Source organism: Elaeis guineensis, chromosome 7 (assembly GCF_000442705.2).
Source record: "Elaeis guineensis isolate ETL-2024a chromosome 7, EG11, whole genome shotgun sequence".
NCBI classification, from domain to species: Eukaryota; Viridiplantae; Streptophyta; class Magnoliopsida; order Arecales; family Arecaceae; genus Elaeis; species Elaeis guineensis.
In genome coordinates, this window is record NC_025999.2 from 90,556,282 (window position 1) to 90,581,488 (window position 25,207).

Genomic DNA, 25,207 nt, shown 5'->3' on the forward strand with positions numbered 1-25,207 from the left:
CCTATGCTACCTCGGTTGGAAACTAGCATTGATACTGCTGTGCCGCGGTGGGCCTGAACCTTGCATTGATGTGGCTTTTTCTTTCTCACATCATTTTTAATATTATTTAAAATTTTCTGTGGAAAAAGCACAAGGGATGACGTCTTGCATGGAGAACTCAGCATCATGGTGTGTGGGATGCTGGTCGGTTGGTTTGATGGGGCTGGAAGACCGTACCATACGGGCCAGATCTTGAACCTAGTTTTGTTTTGAATGTCGTGATGCCACGACAATTATTAACCCCTATCGGAGGCCTTAATGGAATCTGTGATGGTGTTGGATGTCACTTGAATACATGTGTATATATTTCAATACTAAGTTGACAAGGAAATAATTCAACCGGAGCTCTTTTATGCTACTGACGTTTGTGAATCTTGTATTCATAAAAATATCCAGTCGCCACAGACTTTGACGAATATAGGGCTGCATTACTTTCTTTTTTTTTTTTTTTACTGATCAATAAATATATTTGGGATGAATCAAAAAAATATTTTAGAACGAATTATAAACTTGTTCACGCAATCAAGAGGGCAAAGCTTTACAACCATTAGAGGACGGGATTGGTAGGCCCTATAAGCATCCCTAATCCCAATAATTAAGCACCTTGGCGTCAAGGATATCTTGAGTGTGATAGCCAACCGGTGCCGACGAGGAAGATATCGAGTGATGTGATGTGTCACTTCAATCCCAAAGTTTTTTTTTTCTTTTTGTCCTTTTTTTTTTTTTTTTTTTTTCCACGAGAGATGTATCCTTTTTTTTTTTCAGTTCAATAGGAACGAACCATGACACAATAAATGAAATCAACGACAAATGAGGCATGCAAAACGGGTCGAGTCCAAACGTATTTGATCTCTATTACAACACGTTCGGGTTGGGTCCATATTTCATGGACCAGACCCATGTCTAGTTGGACCCAATTGGAGAATTAGGTTCAAAGTTACGGCTGAGCTTAGTCTAATAAGTCCTAAGTTTCGCTGCTAAACAAAGATTTAAAACAAGAACAAATCTTGAGGGGAGGGATATGGTCAACGAAAAATGGAGAGATGTCTTATAAATGTTGAAGTTTCAAAGCAAAGAGTAAAAAAAATATCTTTTATATAGAATAATATTTTTATATTATTTAGAAAATAAAAATTCATATGGGATATAGAAAAATTCGATTCTCTCTGATTGAGAATTGGGATAATTTTTTTTTAAAAAAAATATTCTTAAGATTTTTTTTTTTTTTGAGATGGAACATGATGTAGTTGGTGAAAAGGAGAGGGTTCAGTCGATGGGCAACAAGTCATGCCCATGTTCGTCGTGACGAAGAGCAAACTTGCTTAGAAGAGCCCAAACAAAAAGAAAAGAGGGTGAAGGGGGAATCAGACATGTTATGTTTACCTTAAGATGGAGAATGGTAGAGCAAGAGAGACGAAGAATGGACTTAGAGATAGGCGGAGATGGCAGAGGGGGAGTGCCATTTGGCAAATGGTAAATCAGATAGCTAGCATTGTTGATATTGAGATTAACACACATCCTAAGAGATGCAATTTATGTTGATGGATGTGTAACTATTCATCTCAAGACGTATTAGAGTATGAAACCATAATCTTGAAGAGGAATACAATGTGGTGCCACATGAATAAATGGAGAATGGGCTTGGAAACTGGCTTTACTATATATACTCTATAAAACATCTCACATTATTTTTTAGTGTAAGAAAAAAGAATTACATTACAACCTCCTAAGTTACCTGTTGTGGCATGAATGAAAGAGAAAAGTTTTGAACCCCAAAGACATGATAATAATGACATACACCTTTTTTGGCAAGCCAAACTTTGACTCTTAATCTCTAATTTGTCTCCCAGTTTGATGCTAATATGTTATATCAGGGAGTTGTAGGGGTGGGTTGAAGGTTTTATTTTGATCCAAATGATCATTATCACAAAGTCCTCAACATGTAGGAAATTATCTCTCCATGTGTTCTCCCAGCCCAAATTACTCCATCTAGTCTAGTATGGGCTCAATCGTTTCAACATAATCAAGTTGCAATGGAATAGATTCTACATAAGTCACGCTTCTTTGATGATCTATACGAGAAAGCCGACATTCACTAACCTTTAATTTGTGTCCAAAGATCCCTCATAATTGAATTCTAACAGCACCTGTTGGTGGATATATATCTGACTAAAGAAAAATGAGCTCGAGAGGAAAAGTCTCAAGGTCCGAATTTCCCAGAAAGATAATGACTACGTATCTCTTGGACCTATCCATGAATTAGCAGTCAGTCCTTTACCCATATTATGAACCATCTAGGTGATGCAAATCACATAAAATCAAGAGAAAAAAAAATGGTTTTCTTTGTTAGAAAACCAAGGGATAAATCCCATTATTTACATTCTACCCAAAAAAAAAAAAAAAAAATCCCATTATTTACACCTCAAAAGGAAACGTCGAACCAATCAATTCCTGTGAGATCAATTACATGCCTGGAGGGATACTTGATTACATCCAAATGTGTACATCTAACAACATAAAAAGACTCTCGACCAGTCCGAGTAGATTCTCCACGAATGGTTCAATTCCTATAAAGCATTCACCATGCACAAATTTTGGTTCCTAGCTATCTTGCTGGATAAGGAACTAAGAACATGTTTGGAGCCCTGTAGGTGGACCTGCCTGCAAGTCAAGTTGCGTTCTTAGCCAATCTCAAATGTTTGACAGTATTGCAAGGTCAAATTGTGGCAAGCTTGTAATTGAGATTCCATAAACTGCAATGTGACTTGTGACCAAAATGATTGCGAGATGAGCTGCATGGCTCCCCGCCAACCTAAGCGTATTCTCCACTTTACATCTCTAACCCACCTCTTTCGCCACCATCTTCTCCTTTGTTGCTCGCTTTCTCCATCTGCCATTCCCTCCTCATCTTCTTCTATCTTTTCTCTAAACATCGAATATTGAGTCTCCTGTACTTGATTTTCAAAATCAAACTGTAATGTAACTTGAGCTATGATTCAACTTAAATTATATGATTTAAACAGATTCCAAACATAAAATACGCGGATGATCTATGCATATAACAACAAATGCACAACACAATACATCCACGATAGACAACATGGTATAGATTGGGAGTCTTTTTTATCCATTTTCTCTCAACTTATCGTTCTTGAAGTATTTTCTCTCAACTTGTATCATTCACAAGAATTGAAAGGGTTCTTTTCACTCTTTTTTATCCCCATTCCCAAATCAGATGCATGCACGTTGACCGGTTGGCACCGGACTCTGAAAGGTGGGAGGAACCATGAAGTGATTTTTTCCAGTTTTTGGGGTTTACCGACCGTTGGATGTGACTACTGTATCGTTCGAGATCCTCTTTATTCATCGAAAATACACCCCCCACCCTCCCCTCCCCCTCCCCCTCCCCCAGGCACCTGAAACACATCTCGTGGGTCGTTGCGATGCGTTCATTGACCGGCGGTCCCTGCATCCCTCGAAAACGCTTCTCGTGGGTCGTTACGATGCGTGCATTGACCGGCGGTCCCTGCATCCCTCGAAAACGCTACGAAAAGAGGAATGAAACTCGACGAGTAATTTTTTTGACTTCACTGAACCGTTGGATGTAACAGCTGGATGGTGCAAGATCCGCTCCCTTCATAAAAAATACTCGTCGAAGGGCATATCCGTAAATCACGGAAAGTCAACAAAGAACCACCCTTGCGCCCCTTGCATAACGCGGACGGGTCCCTGCCAGTGCCTTAAATCGGAAAAATTATTTGTTGGACCAGGTTTCACTATTTTTTTTCCTTCCCCTTCCATATGATGCGTAAAAAAGAAACATTCACTACAATATATTTATTTTTTTTAATTAATAAATTATTAATAATTAATGGTGAATTTGATTTCATGGAACGAAGCCCAATCAAATATCATCGTATCTATATCTATATTTATCTTATTTAATAAATATAAATATTGATATAAATATTATTTAAATAAAAAATTTATATTTATATTTATTTGAAATGAATATTAATATCATTCAAATATTAAAAATATAAATATAATTATAAATATTATTTAGATAATTAATTTTTATGATTACAAAATTAAAAATAGATGATAAATTGAATTAATAACATATTTATATAAATATATATTTTTTAAAAAATTAATAAATATTATTTATTAAAAAATTAATAAATATTATATAAAATTATATATAAATTTAAATATTTAAATATAAATTAAATAATTATCAATTTATATTTATATTTATTTTTTTAATAAATATAAATATTAATATTAATTAAATTTTAAAATTTTTACCTATATCCGAATCGGTTCATATAATAACATCAAAACTATTTTTATCCTGCTGATCCCACTGTTTTTTTTTTTTTCTGCCCCACCCTGCCCTTGCTCCGGCCCAGCCACAAAGCTGCTTCGTCCTACTCCCCGGTCCCGGACGTCCCAACGGACCAAGGCAAATCCAACGGTGCATAACACGCCACGTTACCCCTTGTCTTTCACCGATTCCTGAGTGCCCGTCATCCACCGTGCGTATGCTCTGAGATTTGTCCTGGTCCGTGCGATAATTTTTCGTCCTAGCCGCCCTGTGCCCAATCAAGAACCCTCCTTCTTTCCACAGTCTCCAGGTAAAAAAAAAAAAAAAAAAACCACCGCCTTGCTCCCCCTCTCGCTCCAGGAAGCTTACGCCTTTATTCGTAGCCTTTTCGGCTGTCGTTCTTGATCCTCGCTCGCAGGTCGTCGAGGATTTCCTTCCCGAGGAGATAGGCGATGGCGTCTCCTCCGATCCTCTCCATCACCCTCCCGTCCGAGACTGGTCGCGTCCTTGGCATCCAGTGCCACACCGTTCAGGTTTTCATCCGGGTTCTGTCTTCTTTCCTTCCTTGATTACCCTTTGTTTCCTTTTTTTTTTTTTTCCCTCGTGGAATTATATAATCCCTAGTCTTTACATTGGAAAGTGACGGAAGTTCCGGACCCTTTCTTGGGGAAAGATGGATGGGTCCAATAAAGGGGCCAAATAGCTGCAGAACGATGCTTTTGGACCGAAATGGGTGCTTTATGGCCCGCCTACCGAACTCTACGACGTCTGATACGAAATGGTAGGGGAAAAAAAAATACAGGGTATGACTTCGATGCACCCCGAGATCGGAAACATGAGTGGCTTCAAATTCCTCAAAGATTTCCTGAAGAGCCCTTGATTCAAAAGTGTTTCTTTTTGAAATCACGGGAGTTCCTACAGCAAAAGAGGGAGAAAAACTACACCACTTGTTTCTTTAATCTCGTGCTCATAGAGTCAAGCCCTGGAAAATATAGTCTAGAAAACCTGCCATACATATAGCACGCGAGTAACATACCTCGCCGTCACTTTTTCTAGTATGTGGGTTTTTTACCATATGAAGTCCAAGGACAAGCTCCAGGGTGAGTTTTGGCAATGGAGACATACTGTGTAAATCAGTGGGCAAGAGGCATGGTCCTGCAGAGTCTTAAAGTTGCTGAAGTCCATAATGCTGAACACTCAGGGGTCGGTTTTCTTCCATTGAGAGAGATGAAGGAAGCCAAATCAACTCAACTCAACTCTGTCTATATTTTGTACCTACGTGGCCCCAAGCCGGAATAAAAGAGGAGAATTGCGGTAGGTTGACAGCCAGTATAAATCTATAATTACATCCAATGAACATGGATGAATGAAGCTCAACCTTAAAAGCGTGTATAAGAAATGCCTTCATGTGGAAATGCTCGGTCTTGGGTCCCTATGGATGTGTTGTCTATTTAGGAGTTAGGACTGCAAGCATCTTATGCCAAATTCAATTTAGATCGTTATCATTTTCATATTGGAGACCTTATACAGGTTGTTGTTTTTGGGAAAAATTTAGTTTTGTTGATATTGCCATTTTATAAAAAATATTCTTATTGTTATTTAAATATTACAATATTAAGCACATAAATGCTTGCATATGTGGCCTGCATGATGCATGTGTTGTTTTATCCTTGACTGCCTTCATACTGCAACTACCTTTTAAAACATTGCTTGTGCCCCCTAATAATCGTTGCTGTAATTATATCCAAAATGGAAATTTTATTAAATTCAAATTCTAAATCTAATGGCTCATCTATCACTAGACTGGATCATTAACTGCCACTCCTTTGTGATCATACTTCCAATTCCCACTTTAGCATCCTTGATATGTGTACATTGAAGTAGTCAGCATAATGGTTTGAACTTGCAAAACTTGGAGAGAGGAGGAGGATATTAAAGAGTATGGAAGTTCTGATGTTAGATATCAGTGAATGACTGATGGACGTTCTGAGAGTTGGCATTATATATCATAGGAGATAAACACTTTCTTCTCTATGCCTCTCTTTGTTCTTATGCACCGCGCCCCCCCCTCTTTTTACTTAATTCTAGGCTAATTACCTTGATCGCAGATGTTTTATTAGAAGAAGGCTGAGATTATTAGCTTTCATTTGAATATTTTTTCTTCTTTCTTATCCTTTGTTTTTTGGTGGAGATTTACATCTTACCAAAGAGATTTGCTGATTGTCTCCCTTCTTTGCAATAGAAGCACGAACAATGTTCTAAAATATGGTGGACGAAGCTGCATATGCATGTACAGCTCCCTGATCACATTGCATTCCCTATACATGACTACTATATCAAAGCGAGCCACATTTGTGCCGAAAAAGATGGTTTATTTAGCATCCTGAGGGCATATACATGGCAGGATTGTGACTGTCCTGCATCATATGCAGCCTGATTGTCATTATGACTGCACATGTGGCCTTATTTATTCTATAATTGGTGCTGTCAGTAAGTACCAAGTACTAATTGCAAGATGTTATTGCTAGTGATCTTGCTTTGTTTTAAAAGTTATTGTTGTTATTGTATTTAATATATCTTTATTAGTTTTTAAATGTTTAAAATACTGACAAGATATGAGTATGCGACAGTATAATGCATATGCGCTATACAGTTCCTTGACCACCTACATTATGTATCCACCCTTTAAAGCACAAATGATGGGTGAGTGGAGGTAGTGTACATACATAATGAGCAATTGCTGTTAGTTGTGTTTGCTCATGATTGTGTTGTATTTGGCATGGGCCTCTGCATATGTAAAATGTGATTTGTCGATAGTTGATTAATATGTTTGCTTGGTTGACCTAGTTATGTTATGAACGTTCCTATCAGGCAAGATTGACTATTGCATGTGTTTTCCCTCCCTAATGCTGCAATAAGTTGATATGTTTTTTTTTTATAAAAGCACATATGCTAAAAAACTTCTAAGATTAGTCACCAGGAATTTCCACAAATCTTTATGTGACAGCCTGGCAACTAGATTAGAATCAGAAATATAACAGTATATTCTGACTTGCTGGCCATTCCAGATAGGTTCCACTTTTAGACGGTAGAAGTGGTGACAACGACAATAACATCAGAGCAAAGTTTGCATGACCACTTTTCAGTACCTGTATCGTTATCCAACTGCTATGGTGTTGGTACTAATGGTTCTTGGTACCGACACTCAACACTAGTGGCATATTGAGTATCGATTCATTACCGGTATGAGTCGATATGCATGGTATGAACAGGTCTGGTATGGTACTGCAGTCTCAACCTGGCTGGCTAAAAACTACTTTAGTGATGTGGAAGGAAAACCCTTTATTCAACTAGTTAAAAAGCCCTTTTTCAATGGTGTGAATCTGAATGAACTTGATTGGAACAGTTCCCTGGTGCTAGCCTTACTATGAAACCTGAAACCATGGATCAATTGTAAATTGATGTTATTTGATAGAGCATTGAGATTTGAATGCTCTGAGCATACATTTCCATGTAACAAGAATGTCTCATGCATCAGCTAGATAAGTGAATTGATAATTTCAGCTTGATGTAAAGAGGAAATGAGTCTGATGATTTGAAGACTAAGAATGTTTTGGATATGAATTTAGAAGAACAAACATGTATTCCTCGCGTGCTTCTTTCTTCGGCGGTTGGTTTGCTTTAGCATCTTTTTGGTGGTGTTCTGATAGTTGTAGAGGCAGAGAGCATAGCTGAGAGGCTATAGTGTTGGTGGTAGAGAGAGAAAATGATGACATAATAATGAAACGTTATAATAGTAATCATGCTGTTTACTGAAGGTAGGATGTTATTAGTGAGTCAGTGTAGACTGCAGGAACAACTTGAACAAGTAGGTGTGGTCCACTCTAGACGCACAACCATTGTTTGTTTTAAGCTATGTCTCCAATTACTCAGCAGGATTGTCATTTCTACTGAAAAGACAAACTAAACTTGCTTTTATGGTAGATAGGTAAAAGGTTTAAGTAATATATTTTTTCTTATTAGGGATAGGAAAGTCTTCTTGGAAGAAAAGAAGATAATAATGCCTCCGATGTCAGGTTTACAATACACAGGCCAAATAAGTCTTTCAGCTTTATTCGCTGCATGAACTGCCCTTCTAGTTAGACTGCAAGACTTACAGTTTAGAATGTACAGTCGAAATCTGGATTGGATACATGGTTTGCTATATTTCAGGTAGGTTTTAGGTGTCTTTATCGTTACGATCATCCTTCTTAACACCTATTTGAATGCATTCATTTTCTTGCTTCATTATGATGCAATCTTAGTCTTATGCTGGTATTTGAAGTATCGAGCAACAACAATATAAATATCATGTAATCTCATTTAATATGTAGTACTTGAGTTTTCAGGTTCACTATCCTGGATGAGAATGGTGCTCGTTATGAGGTTTCTACCATTTATCTGATCTGATACGTGCGAATGTGCTCACTGAGCCTGTTTGACATTTTTGGTTGTAATCTAGACCAATTAAGCTGGGCATAATCAAGGAAAGCAATATATATGGCCAACCTTCTTCTAGACTTCTATTTATTCTGAAGGATGGTTGGAAATACTTATCTTAAATTTGGTCACTCCATTTTGTTGCCATTTGTCCTCTTGCAGTTCTTCATGCTTTTTTAAGCATCTTCTTGTAATTTTTCCTTTTTGATCTTCCACAACACTCCAGTGATCCAGAAGAATTAGATGCATGAATTGGACCTGATCGTTAAATAATGGAGAGAGGAACAGGTGGCCACATCTTTGTTCCTTTTAGTTTAACTGGGACAAACAGTTAACTATGGTGGACTAGATTTTGATTGCTCTGATTTAAACCAATCTCAAAACAACTGATAGGAGTAACCATAATATTAAACAACCAACTGCCAATGAATAGTTGCGGTAAGGTAACATAATATAAATAAACACAATCTAGAATATTCCTTCTTGTTTTGCAAATTTTTCTTTGAGTCTCAGTGCCATCTGGTGATCAGATTACAAATTCCTGCTTTTTGCTTTTCACAAGATTTTATAATAGCACTGTTTATCTATTTATTTGAGTTGGTGTTACTTATGTGATGGATTTTAGCAGATAAATTGGGTGAATTCTTGGATCTGGATGTAACTTTTTGCCATAGTTTTCTTTTCTGTGATTTCCAAGAGATGCTTGACATATCATAATCTATTCTCTGTACAATCATATCTTTTGTGGATAAAGTTTTCTTCTATAGAAACTTGTCTGTTATTCATAGAAAAATTACATTATCCATTATGGGCGTCTAATTAATTGGTTGATTGCAGGGTTACTGTGAAACAGATGGACTGGAAGCTTGTAATTTTCTTCATGCTGCTGGACCTATAAAGGTTTGTTACGTTAATACATAGCTTTACAAGAAAAGCTGCCTGTGAATTGCTGTTTAAGTGCAAAGTACATGATTGACTTCTTAAGACTAGGTAACAAGTTATTCTGGTGCCAAATTTCATAAGCTCACCTTCCTGATTAGCATGTATAGATTCTTGATTTGCAATGTAGAATTCATTTTTATTTTAATAAAGATGCTACTGAGATTATCAGAATTAAATGTGTTTTTTGTCCTTTTATAAAGACCTTGTATTTGCAAACAGTTAAGGGTATCTTCATGGAACAATGAGTTTGCAGAAGCAAAGTATTTCAAGAACTGCTAATTAACATTCAAACAAAATGTTTTTGTTATTTATGTTTGCTTTTTTACTCATCTTCTATATCTCCAGAATAATGTTTGAATACATCAAAATTTTATTATGATCAATTAGGAATAAAATATTTTATAGAAAATAAAAAATAGGAGAATAATGCCAAAATTTTATCCTTTTCTGCTGAGGTTTATCGATGACATATTTGTGACAGTTGAGCGAATGGTTACTTGAAGTGTGGATTGGAGTGTGAGAATGGGGAAGTAATGCTTTCAAAAGGTTAGACTTATTTAAAGATTGGACAATGTAAAAAAGAAAAGAGAAAAGGAAGTTATTGAGTTATTATATTGCTGATGACAACATAGCATGGTATATATTGGATAATGTAATCTGGTATAGGCAATACTTGGAAGTTGGAACTATAACCTTGTCAAGCAACTGTTAGTAAACGGCTGTAGATATGCTGTAGTGGAATAATGAGACAGGTGAACAATTTTTTTGACCTTGACAACATAAAAGATTTCACATTTAATTCTGGCATGTACTTTCATTCATACTCAGATAATCATCGCAGCTGTTTCAATCTATCCAAATTGCCGGCAATTTAAAATGCTCTCACCAGATTACTGTGTTTGGTATGTTTTTTGGATGGTAATGCAGATTGCCTCGGCAATCCAGATTGTCTTCACAATCCAGATTGCCTCGACAATCCAGATTGCCTCATAGGAGGCAATGCAAATTGCCTTGAGGAGATGTAGCTATTCAGATTATCACTTATTTGGCAATGTTGCAAAAAAATTTTTGGACAAAATTATCTCTCAAAAAAAAAAAATCATACAAAACCCACCCCTCCACACCTTCCCTTGGCGGCTCTCACACTCTTCTTCTCTGAAATCCCCTGTGCCCTCTACGCCCTCGACTACCTCCCCTCCACTCGTGCCCTTGTCATCTCCGACTATGGCCCCCACTTTTACGCCGGCATCGACCTCTCCTCCCTTGCCTCCATTACCGCCGCCCTCATCTGCCCCCTCCTCCGATGACCTAGCCATTGCCCCCTCTTCTCGCTAGGCGTATTTTGAAAATTTTGATTTAAATTTAGAAAATAAAATCAAACTCTTTCCTAGTAATTCAAAATTCCACAAAAGTTTATGGAGGTTTTTTTTTTTTGTGCAATTTTATGGCGGTATTTTGAGAATTTGATTTCACATTACTAGTAATCTGATTATCATACCAAATATGTCAATCACGATTCTCAGTAATTTTACTGCAACATTACTTATATGTACAAAACACAGTAATCAACATTACTAGCAATTTAATGCTAGCAATCTATCTTGAAGGCAATCCACGTTATCTTTCAAGATTGCCCGGCGATGCACCAAAGGCAACCTGAAAGTTGAGAAACTAATAAAATGGATATTAAAATCATCGGACGATGTGAGGGAAACAATCAAAGTTTTAGAAAGAGATGTAAAAACACTATCAGATTTCATTCTAAACCATATTATATTGCTGCTGTCTGTAGTATCAGTACTTCTAATCCAGAATGATCAAAATCTATGACAAATTTGTTATTTCTATAAAGTAGCATGCATGCACTATTTTTCTTACATATCAAACAGATGAATCCCAAAACCAGAAGATGTAGATAGGAGACTGATTCTTGCAAAACTTCACACCCCGTACTCCCTTTCTCCTGCCCTTCAGACCCAGAACATGTGGGTGTGGTTCATTGGAGGGCTTCTCTTGGTTTATGTTTTGGCAGCTATTTAATAGGTCTCGTTCCATATGTGCAGGCTGTGCTACAAAGAACGGTAGCAGACTATGAAAAAGAGGGTTTTGATCCTCAGTCAAGCAGCTTGGAGACCCGATTAATTCAAAGCCAGAATGACATCCAAAGCCCAGAGCTTAAATATAAGGCCTAAAAATATACTTAAAATGATCGTGGCATGAAGCTTCACTTGCCTGAAGGCATAGGAAGTAGAGCTGCTGTCATCTTCATAGTCATGCTGAAACCATTTTTTATATCATTCTGTTTTCTCAAAGGTTTTCTAACCATATGGGCTGAAGATCCTGAAATAAGGTGCCATCTCTCTCTTGATATTACAAAGATATTGTAGACCTATATTACTCAAATAGTTCTCTAAATTTAAAACTGGTGCATTTGCATTCTGTCTTGATCAGGATTCATGATCAAGTGATCCTATCAGTTGGAATTGTAGAGAGAACAATCTTCCATTAAATTTACTGTGTTTCGACATCCGACATAAAGCTTGCTTCACTAAGTACCACAGCCTGCAGCTGCCAAGTTGTTGCTGTCGCTGGGGGGATGATGGGATTGATTCGAGGAAAACTTGGCAAACACCAACCGTAATGCTCCGAAATCATCTGGAAGCTGGTAAAGTGAAGGCAAGGAAATTGCGTCTGAGGTCTGAATTTGGGCGGTCTAAGGCCTCCTGGCATGATTATTTGATGACTTAAAACATGATGAACTAAAAATTGTGTTTCCCAGGGCTCCTCCATGTGATGCTCCCTGCATTACTGGGAAATATAGCGTAGAGATTTTGATTCTTGTTAGATTAGACAATTATTTTTCTATCTTGTTATGATCAATCAGAATTTCCTTGTTTTCCATTAAGCTTGTTCGTGTGTGGTCTTGTACATTGGTGGGAAATATAACTAAGATATTTTGATTCAACGGAGACAACCACATGTGCTGATGTGCATGAAGAGTGTTAAAAGGACGTGCTCCAATAAAACTATAGAAGGGTGGTGGCTATCCAAACCAAGTCCTTGTAAAGCTGCATATTGTATGCATGCTCTGACATCCTGAACAAGGGCATCACACCAAAGCATCTAATCTATAGAAGGGTGGAGCATGAATGATGGGTCATCGAGAAAAAGGGTAAAACAAGTAGGTCTAAATTAATTATAGAACTTGCAATTTTCATGTCATATAAGTGGCAGTAAGTTGGGAAGCTCGACTCCATGGAGCTGACTGCCTAACCAATTGACTGGTGCATTCATTTTGCGGCTCCCTAAAACATCCAAAGCAGCACACTTAAATAAATTTTAGTACTACCTTCCGATATATTTTATTGGGATAATTCAACCGACTTCCGATTCTGACTATAAATCGATTTCATAAACATAATATGTCGACTCACAATCAGTTGACTGATCGACAGTCGGCTATTCTCAATCATCAACGGACAACCACGATAACTCAGTTAATATTCGATCGATGATCATCAGCATATCAGAATTATCGATTGATACTCATTCGGATCTTCACAACTACCGACATATAGTCGGCTTAACTTCTCACGATCACATGATGTTAGAATGTGCGGAACCTACATATCTAACTGTTATAAACAGTTATCAACTACGTATCACGATCATTAATGGACATAAACAGTCTGTTAACTCCATGATTATAGTCCGATAATTTAGTGTCATAAAAGGCAGGATCATGTACTCGACGGTTACATCTGAATCATCTATAAAAGAAAGGTAAATGAATAGCATTAGTAAGATAATTCTGGGCTGAGACTCTGCCATTTCAAATATTCTTATCTGCTGTTCACTACTCCCCACTGACTTAAGCATCGGAGGATTTCTGCCGGACACAATTCTGATCAGTGTGGATTTCGTTTTACAGGTGTTTTTCACCGGCTATGAGCGTAACAGGGGATTGACTGCAATAGATTGACGCGCTAGGTAAGAGAAGGATACAAGCAACCATACCAAAAATCAGAGCTCAACAGTCAATAGAATCAGTGAGGCAGTCTTCTCATCGGGAAGATGTTCTTCCTCCACCTCCATTGGCAGAGTCCAGTTCTTCGCGTCCTGTGGTTACCACAGATGTGCAAATTACTACACTTATGCAGTAAATAAAGGTATTGACGGAGGCGGTCCAAAGCCTCCAACAGCAGCAAACACAACAGCAACAGCAGCAGCCGTCAGTGGCTCATTCCGTGCTGTCTAGGCACAGCCGTCGTCCTCCACGACGTTCACCTTTCTCATCTCCAGAGCGGCGACCATCTCGATATTCTTATTAAGAGGGGCAATCACGTTTTCGGCATTCTCAGATTATGTCACCTTACCATTATCCGCGTGAACAGTTCAGAACCAATGAAATTTGGACACATGACCAAAATCTAATCAAATTGTCCAGATTTTCTGGGCACCGAATTATCTTTCCAAAACGACAGTCCAATGATGATCTCGCAGTTATTGAAACAACAAAATAGCTAGAGATTTTTCATATTTCAAAAAATTATTAATGCCAGCAGCCAAATTGGGGCTCGAAGCAGTACGTGATGTAACAACTTCTTTCATCCAACGTGACAGTTCACGTGACAATATTTACGTCGGGCCACTTTAGATTTGAGAGTGAGAGGCAACTATTAGGATAATTCAACCGACCCTCGATTCCGATTATAAATCAACTTCATAAATACAGTATACCAACTCACAATCAGTTGACCAACCGACAGTCGGTTATTCTCAACCATCAACGGACAATCATGATAACTTAGTTAATATCCGATCAATGACCATCGGCATATCAGAGTTACCGATCGATGCTCATTCGGATCTTTACAACTACCGACATATAGTCAGCTTAACTTTCCATGATTACATGATGTCAGAATATGCGAAACCTACATATCTAACCGTTATAAATAGTTATCAACTACGTATCACGATCATTAGTGGGCATAAACAGTCCATTAACTTTATAATTATGGCCCGATAATTTAATGACATAAAAGACGAAACCACGTGCTCGATGGTTACATCTGAATCATTTATAAAAGGGAGGTAGATGAATAGCATTGATAAGACAATTCTAGACTAAGACTCTTCCATTTCAAATATTCTTATCTGCTGTTCACTACTTTCTACTGACTTAATCATCGGAGGATCTCCGTTGGACATAATTTCGGTCAGTGTAGATTTCGTTTTATAGGTGCTCTTCACCGGCTACGAGCATGATAGAGGATTGGCCACAATATGCTTGAATAGATTATAATTGATGGTATAATTATTTATGCACAAAATTGTAAATAGAAGTCTTCATATTTATAATTTAAATAAGAAAAATCTAAGTCAGTGGATACGATCTAAAAGACTTAATGGGACAAAATATTATATCTTCTATGGACCAATTTCTATATACCAAGTCGTTTCGAAATCTAGATATTGTATCGTGTCACAAAAACTATGTACTTTTAGACGAACTTGATGTTTTCATAAGAAGTTTCTTAAAACATGCAGATCTGAGGCAATTATCAAGAATTGATAGAGCTTCCCATCTTCTCAAAAAAAAAAAAAAAAAAGGAAAAGAACAGTTATGAAGAGTTAGCTTTATTTGTCGTAATTAACAAGGGCTGTTAAAATGTGAGGTAACACAGATTCTAACAAGGACCACCTCGCAAGAAAGTGGTGGTGCCTCACCACTAGCTTTTTACTGGCTCACCTAGCTGCTCTCCCACGCACGCGTGCAGTCACTCATCGGCTCTCTCTCTCTCTCTCTCTGGCTCAACATATCTACTTTGCAGATACTAAATCATGAGGACAATGCTATGATTCGGCCATTGAAGCTGCTTCCCTGGACAAAGATGCTTGTGATGCAAGACAACACCTCTCAGAGTAATTTCTGTTTGTTATCAAAGGGTGCAGAAGGAATGGAATTCTTAGGCATTGGGCGGAGCTTGCATCTAATTGTGATCTAGTAACTCTGCACCTGAACATTTCTGCAGGTTCTCTTTTGAGTGGAGGAGAAAGTTCTTGGCACGTAGGTATTTATGGGGCTATAAATGGTTCGCGTGAGATAAGTTTTATGACATATTATGACTTGTTAAAGAACCACTACTCATGAAGGAAAGAAAGCTACTTTCATAATAATTCTCCAGTGTTGCTTTGTCTTTAAAAGAGCGCAAATTCTCTACAATCCTAGGTCCTTGAAATATGCATCACTACGACCAAACATATAAATTGGAGCATACATGGTAGAACATTCGAGATTATGTATTTTATGGTTGGCAGTGTTCATAATTTATTCAAATATGTCTAGATTTGTAGAAAGATTTTTGCATGAAAACTAACTAGTCGCTTAGGAATCATTGCACATGCAATGCTGGTTGGTATGTTTTGCACCATTAGGAATCTCCTTTCGAAATGTTTGCCTTGATAATTATTGTAACATGGCACATGTGATGCATGTACCTTTATGTTTTTAATAAAATAAAAATTATTTAAAGAGATAATAAATAGCAGAGGAAGGATTTGAACTTTTGAGCCATTGGATTGGCAGGATGGGAGAAATGCGGATGGACACGCTTCGGTACAAAGGATATATTAGGTGAGTTGATGTTATGTAGTAGAATATGTTTTATCACCTCTGTAAGGTCAATTTACATTTAATATCATCATGATAGTTTACAGCCATAAAAAGCATAGTTGCCTTTCTTCTTTCTTCTTTAGCAATTGAATATCTCTTTAAACAAAACTCGAAGCTTTTGATCCACCAGCAGATCCTCTCAAGGTATGAGTTTTAAAGGCCTCATCATCTCATTATCTTCATGATCTAAAATCTGCATTACAATTTGAGCAAAAAGATGGTTAATACAAATTCATTTTACCAAAAAAATGATATATACAGCCAAGAAATTAATTAAAAGACTCATAGAATGGTTTTTCTTTTTTTCCCCCAGTTTCCGCAAAACTGAATAAAGAGATGGACTACTAGGTTTCCACTCTAACAATCAGTCAGAATCTTACATGGCCACTCTGACTAGATGCCACCAAAATCAGATTGGGTTAGGTTATAATGGTAGTGATTTTTCAGTGATGCTAATGTTTGGGATCTTGGTTTAGTGACATGGAGGTAGTGGTGGTGCACAAGTTAGGTGGTAAAGCTGTGGAAGATTTAGATATTATTTGTGTAACTCTATATTGTGGGAAGGAGGAGAGATTTTGGTGGTGGTGGCGGTGGTGGAAGGTGCCCTGCTGCCAAAACAGATGTTAATATATATACCGTTTTGCCTAAGAGCAAAGCAATTGTAAAACGATAAAGTAACAAAAAAAAAAAAGAAAGCAAACCTTAAAAATATAGCAAGGAGTATCAAGTCCAGAAGTTTAATTATGTTGATAGGATTTAGGTCTCATTATTGGCGTGGAGGGAGACTTGGTTTGAGACATTCAAAGTTCTTATCCTCGTAGTGGGATGATCCCAACTCTACATCTAACTAAATCTATATCCAATTACATTGAGATGGCAAAGAATAGAACTTGGCCCCCCCAAAATATAGCCGCAATGTTCACCATATTTTTCAACCAAATTTTTTCTTTCTACTTTATATTATTAAACTATTCCCTAGCATGTTCAAAGCGTTTAGCACTCTCTTTGTTTCATTGAAAAAAAAAAAAAAATCCTAAACTCTTATAAATTTTTTTTAAAAAAAAATACCTGGTTAGGATAAAAATCAACAAAATAAAAATTCTTACATATTTACATATATAAATATTTATTTTTATCATTCTAATTTTTTAGTTCCAATTTACCTTTCTTTTTCTAAAGATTTGAACCTCATCAAATTATCCCTCAATGCCCAACTAAATATGCCAGAAAACATCCAGCTGCTCCTGTTTTAAATTTTGGAATACAAGGTAAGGGCCAGGTGGCAATGTCTCTTGACTAACAGAAGCTAATAAGACGGCATCCTCTTCCATTGACTAGGTATAGAAAGAGAAAGAGGTCGCAAATATCCTTGTTGTGAGATGTTCTTAGTGTTTCTAGGACCTCAACTCCGGAGGTGCCATGGTGAGAGTCCACATATCAATTGATATTCAATGATGGTGGGAGAGGCTCTTAAATATGGGATATTTACTATCAAGATCTTTGCAAGGAAGAGTTATATATGGCATCAGGGAGAGCCACAAAATCATTCATTTCGGAGAAGAACGACTTTCATTAATTTCAAGAATATATCTAGGCATCTTTCAGCATGATGAATGACACATCATGGGAATGTAGGAGAGTTGTCCGTCTTAAGCTGGATAATATAACAACTATCTATGATGATATCATACTTTACCACGCAACAGGAGATTCAGTTTACTTTATCACCTAGAGGACGGTGTTTGATGCATGCAATTTGACATCCAGGCCTACACCCCACATTGGACGTATGAGATTAAGATATGGTTGGATTTATGGGACGACGAAAGGCAGAGGAGTTGTTGTCATCAAATAAAAATAGTAAAACTAAGTGCTTTAATTTTGATATATTTTCAAATTTAAAATATTAAATAAAAAAAATTAATGAAAAATATCTGATTGAGTTTAAAATTAAAAGTACCTATTCATTTAAGTTTCAAATAAAGAATCTTTTTTATTTGAAATATAACATAAAAACAACTACTCAAATAGGGATAAAATAACTCAATTATTATTGCAGTTATAAAGCAATACTACACTATTATAAAGTAATACTATACCATAATAAAACAATACTGTACTGTAATAAAAGTAATACTACACTATTATAAAGTAATATTATGCTATTATAAAGCAACACTGTATTATTGTAAATTAATACTATAATAGAAAAAATACTACACTATGATAATGTAATACTATCTTATGATAAAGGAACACTATACTAATATAATACAATAAAACAATACTATATTATTGTAAAGAAATACTATACTAATATAATATAATATTATCTTATTGTAAACGAATAGTATATTAATATAATATAATAAAATAATATTAAATTATTATAAAAAATATTATATTAATATAATATAATACTACTTTATTATAAAGAAATACTGTACTATGATAATATAATACTGTAGTATTTTAAAAGATATAAGGATATAAAGATAATTTTAGTCAAAAATGAATAATTATTTTTAATTTATGTTTGGAATGAATAATTATTTTTATCTAAAACTCATTTAAAAAATTATTTTAAATTAAAAATTTATTTTAAATTTTTTATATTAATTATTATCAGTATAACTAACCATGCTATGTTTCAGCGTGAGCATACCCCATTGCCGCTAGACTCCAACTCTGAAGCGATCGCATCCTACGATGAGTGACATGTGCGGTGGACAGCCACCAACTTCAAGGTGAACAGTTGGCGGCCCCCGCACCCGGACACAGCTGTTCACATGTATTTGTCCCACACCGACCAATTATTCACCTGCCTACGTTACGGATGGGCCTCGTGACACGTGCCAAACAATTCTAATACGGGCTATAGAAAGTCTATGACTCTATCTACAGGTCCATTGGACCATTTCGTTCGACGGATTTTTTTTTTTTAAAAAAAAAAAACACAGAGAGAGAGAGAGAGAGAGAGAGATTACGTGGCAGTGATAAACGTAACCCGGCTCCTCGGTCGAATTGAAAGGATACGTCCCCATCTCGGGCTCGAGGGGACTGAACCGGACCAGGATCTTTGTCACGCACCCGGGCCTCATCTTGAACACGTTCTTCCACCCTCTCTCGTACCGCGGCACACTGTATCTCTTCCCAATCGCATGATCCTCCACGCGGCACTTGATCGCATCGTTCAATTTCATCATACAGTCCTTGAACCGGTCTTCGTCCACCAGCTCCCGCTGCTCCAGCACCACGAACACCGCGAGATGTATGTGCAGCGGGTGGTTGTCGTCCGTCAGATTAATCACGTGCCACACCTCGCTGCTGCCCTCCCTCGGCGTCTCCGTCGCCGGCTCCATGAAAGACTTCCCGTTGAGGTATAAACGGGTCGGCTCCCCCGTCGCGCTCTCGTACTCGTACATCGCAATGTACCGCGTCTCAGCCACCTGGTGCACCGCCGGCGCAGGATACCGGAGCAGGCTCTCCGGGATCCGCGACGAATCCACCTCCCTCTGCCGCCCGATCACGAACTTCATCACCCGGCCGTTGATCTCGTCGGCTGGATCGCCGGAGGGGTACGGGTACGGCGCGTCGTTGGCGAGGATCGCCGAATCGTTCGCAGATTGGGAGAAATCGACGATCACGTCGGCGATCTCCGACGGGGCGAGGAGGAATTTCTTGGAGCTCACCGGTCTTGGGAGGTAGACGGAATCGGAGGCGACGTGGACAAATCGGAGTCCGTTGGTGAAAAAGAAGCGGAAGAAGCGGGCGTTGCTGGCGTTGATGATCCGGAAGCGGTACCGGCGGCGGCGGACGGCGAGGAAAGGCCAGGCCTTGCCGTTGACGATGATGGCGTCGCCGAAGTATTCCGGCTGCCACTGGGGGTGAATGTCGGGGTTGTTGCCGGTGGAGTTCATGTAGATGGAGCCGTCGGAGAGGAAGCTGCGGTCGAAGACGACGAGGGGGAGGTCGAATTGGGGTCCGGAGGGAAGGCGGAGGGGGGATTCGAGGGCGGGGGCGAGGAGGGAGTAGGCGCCGAAGAGACCGGCGAGGAGGTTGACACGGGTGAGGGCCATGGCGTGGTCGTGGTACCAGAGAGAACCAGGGGGCTGGGCGTTGGGGTAGGAGAAGGTGGGGCGAGACCATTTGGGGCCGGTGGAGGAGAAGGAGGAGGTGAACCACGCGAAGGAGTGGCCGTCGGAGTGCGGGGGGTGGACGCCGCCGTGGCGGTGGACGACGGTGGGGACGCCGCCGGTGCGAGGGCGTGGAGCCGAGAGCGTAGGGTCCCAGGGAAGGATGTGGCGGGAGGGGAGGTAGTTGGTCCACGTCACGTGGGTGGGGACGCCCTGGAGGCCCTCGATGGTGGGGCCCGGCACCGTAGCGGTTTCCTTGGAGGTGCCGAAAGCGAAGACGCGCGACGCCGGGAGGTCCCGGTGGAATTTCTGTCACAAAAAAAATAAATAAATAAATAAATAAATAAATAAATAATATATATATATATATATATTAATAATCAAATGAGTTATAAATGGGATCATCATCGTTCATTTGAGGAATTGCAAGGGCCGTCACTAAATAAAAATTGATAGATAAATAAATAAATAAATAATATTTTATGATGATGTGGTTTTTGGTGATTTCGCGGCTTTCGGCTGTGAATGTGGGTGAGGTTAGCCCTGAGACCCGACAGTTCATATGGAAGCCATGGAGAAAATCTTCAACAATTTCCTTTTTGTGATTTTTCTGCAATACAACTTAGAGAAGATCTTTCGTAGTGCAAAGATAACACTGCTAAATGGACTATAAAATGCAAGTTTCCCGATAACTGTCCCTACACTTGATGGAACCCAATCCTCACACATAAAGGCTTTGTTGTCAAGTTTAGCTCCGCAAGACACCACCACTCCATGCAATAGATGTGACTCAGCTCCAACAAGCCCTTCTTTCCCCTCTTTCATGTAACAAACAACCATATTCATCAAAGAGAAAACGTACTACTTATATATTGAGGAAAACCTACTAGACTCAAAAAAGGGGGAAAAAGTGTTGTTCTCGTATCACAAGACACCAACTGAAAAAACGTGATAAGTGATAACCAAATCATGTCAAGTTAACAGAGGTGGATTGCCATAGTGGTGCTATCTTGGTGCAACATCTTCGTGCAATATTTTTAGACTGCGTTTGATAGAGAGGATTAGTAGAAAATAGGGATATACTCTCAAATACGCTAAAGTCCCCGAAATAGGCTCCAAAAAAATATGAGAAATAACTAAATAAGTGATAATACTATTTGGCTAATTTAACTGAATAGAATTATCCCATGGAAGAGGAAAACTTATACCCTCCAATTAAAAAATTAATTTGCCCTCATCCACGTTTAAACCTGTAGAATAATGGAAGGATAATTCTTTATCATGGTCATGAAATTTAAATTATTGAACATCTGATGCATACTCGTTGAACTCATCCCTTCAATCAGATACCAAAAGGAGGTTTATCCTGTGAAATAACTTACCCCTTATACGGTAAAAGGTTTGTTTCTCCAAAATTTATCCCCTTTACTGAATTGGTTTTAAGATGGGCATCAAAATGAAAAATAATAATATTTTAAATTATGTGCTGCCGTACTAGTGCAAATAAGAAAGCTCCTACCTCATAATAAGAAAAAGGAATCTGACACGTTCGTACTGCGCAGCGTACACTGCCCTGACCTTTTTTTATTTTATTTTTGATTTTTATACTGGTATGCTGCACAGGCCTTCCACTTGTTGAAGATTACACTAACCCAGACACTTGCTAATCCTATTTCGATACATTGTTTATTTCCTCAGCTTAAAGTCCATGTGGACGGCATAAAGGCCAAACTATGGGCACTCAGAAATCAACTTAAAAATTTATATTTCAATTACATCTTTCTCCAAAAGCGTTCGAGGTAACGGAGTTGCCCAATAGCTGACACATGCAGGAGCTTAGCCTACTCCAGCTTCTGCTTTGCCTGCGACTACGTGTGGTTCAGGCTACTTCAGCTAAAATCTCAAGGAGGGTTAGCATCGTTAAGTGAGTTTTTTAATGAAAGCAAATCACTCCAATTTAATCAAGTGGGAATTCTCTATACAATTTTTGTACCTGTAACTAATTAGATATCGTACACCGCCATCCGATGACGAACCATCATCGTCGGACACGGAGTCCAACCGCGCCCACTCGGCCGGTGGCCGGCCGGTGAGCTCAGACCCCAGCACCACCCAGTGACTCAAAAAACGTGGGGCGAAAGAAACAAATGCGGAGGGAAAGGACAAGGCTTACGGGGAGCAAGGGGACTGACCCACGTCTTTTCGTACATGCCGATGGTGAGATTACCGGCGACCGGAACGCCGTCTTGGACCTCGTACCCTCGGAGCCTGGGCATATCGGGAAGCTCGTCCACGAACATCTCGAGCGTGGAGGCGCTGAGCGGCCTCTCCCCATCATCACTACCACCCCACACTCCCTCCACGGCCAAAGAGACCAGCATCAGAAAGAAGAGAGCCGTCCCCATGGCTGCCATCTTTTCTCCTTGGTCTTGGTGTTTTATTTTGTTCTCTTCCTAGCTCTCGTTCGTGGGATCAGGGAAGAGGGCGGGGGGGACGAAGTGTGTGGGGTTGAGTGCCTTGGGGGTGGCCCTCCCTTGTTTTTATGGGACGGTGTTTCCGATATTTTTCAGGATATCTTCAGCAGGTTGGATGCGGAGGAAGCGGCTGGTGTTGACCGGGAGGTCGCTGTCTCGTATTAGTGGACTGTCAATTTTCACTAGAGAAGAAGGATTTGAAATAAAGTTAATGGTGCGTGGGGTCATTTGCACGCCTTTTGTCGCGCATGGATGGACTTTGGCTGTCCGGGGCTGAATATAAATTCCGTCTGTCATCCATTCTTAGCCTCCACATAATCTCCGATTAATTCTGGATATGGCATGGTTGATGAGCCAGGAACGGTTTGCTGTGGATTTAAGAAAGGAGATGGCATATATCTACCATGTAAGGTCCAAATCTTCCAAGAGATTTTCATTTAATCATGTTAGAAATAACAAGATATTAATTATTTCAGTATTGATTATCATTTTACGGATATTTTCATATGTATACATGTATGTAATTTTGAGTGGGAGAGAGATACTGGGAGGATATAATGATTCAAATTTAAAATTTTTAGGGTGCACTATCCAAGATTCAAATGTATAACTCCTGTTTGTTGAGCAAAAGAGTGTGAAAACAGGAGCAACCACAAATTTATATCTTTAATAATTATTTCGGTCCCAATAATGAGAATGCCCTATCCAATATTCAAGTACAGAATATTTGCCGCCTAAACTTCATCAAATACTTTTTATTTTTGTTATTTTGCACATATAATGTTGATATCTGAAAATATTATTTTTATTTGGTTGACTATAATGGAAAAAAAATAAAAAAAAGATGCCTCTAGACATGATATTTAGAGGGTATAGACTCATAGATCTGTCATCATAATTTTTATGTAGTGGAAGCCTTAGTCAATTAAAATTTCATTAAACATCCACTATGTTATTATGATGCCGGTTTAATTAGAGAATCTGCCAACAGTTTAGTAATCCATAGCATTTATAGATGAGTGCTGCTTGAGGGGTTCAAATTGTACCTTTCACATAAAAGAATGATTAATCTTCTCTTATTATATCATTCATTAGATCACATTTTGCATGGCTTTTATAGCATAGCATAGCATCAGTTTCATGATCCGTGTTGTGGATGAAATGAAGAGATTTATCATACTTTGAAAGTCTTATAAAATATAATCCAATGGTTGATAGCATGAATGAAAATCAATCATTTTTTGATGCAAAAAATACAACCCAAACACCTAGCTGAGTATTTTCCATTATCAACCCTCCTTATTTAGTGCATCAGCCTCCCATGAAAGACAATTAAGATTTGGTTGGTACATGAGGATCATATAAGTGGCAGATAGATCCCACATATCAATATAGCGGCCATCACGGAAGTGTGGCAGCCTGTACTGATGTAGTAAATATTCTGCCTAATCTCAGTTGATGCTGAAGAGAACTCGAATTGGGACTACCGACGAAGTTACCTCAACTATGGATGATCTGAAGCCGCGGTCACGCCCATCCTGTTGGAATTCGGGATTTGATGCATGCATATGTATTTCAAAACTTTATTTTCTAAACACCACAGTGGAGAACAAGATTAAAATACTTTTAATCTGAATTATGCATGCATGAAAACATAAAACCATATAGATCTATCTCATATGCTGAAATTAATATATGCTGAAATTCAGATTGTGATTAAATCACATATCTGTTTCGCAATTTTTTCTTCAAATTTGGATCTAGAAGAGAAGAAGTTCTCTCTTAGCCGCACAAATATCCGACCTCTACGAGTATCCACTTAGAATCAGTCTGAAATAGTCATCTTTAATCTGAATTTTTGTTCTCCAAAATTCAGTTTGCTGAATCTGAACGAAATCTGAATCGCGATCAACGCTTAATCTCTTTCTTTGATCTTCTTCTTCTTCTCTTCTCTAGAATTTCTCTCCTTACTATGTACTGCTATCAGATGCTAGAAACCAGTAAGAAAGAAGCACCCAACAGCCTTTGAGCGTGGGACTCCTTGGGACGCGTGTCTCAAGAGAAAGGGAGTGTGGGATGCCCAAGGGAAGAGAAAGGGAGAGAAAGAGAAGGCGTGGGACTTCTCTTT

At 38.5% G+C, this 25,207-nt stretch overlaps 2 protein-coding genes across 4 annotated transcripts; one reads left to right on the plus strand and one right to left on the minus strand.

Moving 5' to 3' along the window:
• The first annotated feature begins 4,374 nt into the window (after positions 1 to 4,374).
• Positions 4,375 to 12,691, plus strand: LOC105048450 (pyridoxal kinase). Of its 2 annotated transcripts, none has more exons than XM_010927753.3 (4): positions 4,375 to 4,902; positions 9,686 to 9,748; positions 11,854 to 12,140; positions 12,242 to 12,691. In XM_010927753.3, the coding sequence occupies exons 1-3, from the start codon at positions 4,822 to 4,824 to the stop codon at positions 11,980 to 11,982; spliced, it is 273 nt and encodes a 90-aa protein (XP_010926055.1). In that variant the 5' UTR covers positions 4,375 to 4,821; the 3' UTR covers positions 11,983 to 12,140; positions 12,242 to 12,691. The 2 variants fall into 2 exon arrangements, 1 of the variants encoding a protein (XP_010926055.1); XR_003801324.2 differs by having other exon boundaries at positions 4,405 to 5,683.
• A 3,717-nt stretch (positions 12,692 to 16,408) lies between these two features.
• Positions 16,409 to 23,125, minus strand: LOC105048451 (multicopper oxidase LPR2). 2 transcript variants are annotated; one of them, XM_010927756.4, is made up of 3 exons: positions 22,779 to 23,125; positions 19,457 to 20,914; positions 16,409 to 16,662 (listed from the first exon to the last, which is right to left on the minus strand). In XM_010927756.4, exons 1-3 carry the CDS (start codon positions 22,941 to 22,943, stop codon positions 16,609 to 16,611), a joined length of 1,677 nt encoding a protein of 558 aa, XP_010926058.1. In that variant the 5' UTR covers positions 22,944 to 23,125; the 3' UTR covers positions 16,409 to 16,608. The 2 variants fall into 2 exon arrangements, with proteins under 2 accessions (XP_010926058.1, XP_010926056.1); XM_010927754.4 differs by having other exon boundaries at positions 22,798 to 23,123.
• Between the last annotated feature and the right edge of the window lie 2,082 nt (positions 23,126 to 25,207).

Coding starts and splice junctions, on each gene's coding strand:
- LOC105048450 (XM_010927753.3), top strand. CDS start 4,822: ATGGCGTCTCCTCCGATCCTCTCCATCACCCTCCCGTCCGAGACTGGT. Junction 4,903..9,685: donor TCCAGTGCCACACCGTTCAG/GTTTTCATCCGG, acceptor GGTTGATTGCAG/GGTTACTGTGAAACAGATGG. Junction 9,749..11,853: donor ATGCTGCTGGACCTATAAAG/GTTTGTTACGTT, acceptor CCATATGTGCAG/GCTGTGCTACAAAGAACGGT.
- LOC105048451 (XM_010927754.4), bottom strand. CDS start 23,019: ATGGCAGCCATGGGGACGGCTCTCTTCTTTCTGATGCTGGTCTCTTTG. Junction 20,915..22,797: donor GCATGTACGAAAAGACGTGG/GTCAGTCCCCTT, acceptor TTTTTGTGACAG/AAATTCCACCGGGACCTCCC. Junction 16,663..19,456: donor GTTACGTTTATCACTGCCAC/GTAATCTCTCTC, acceptor ATTGTAATGCAG/ATTTTAGATCATGAAGATAA.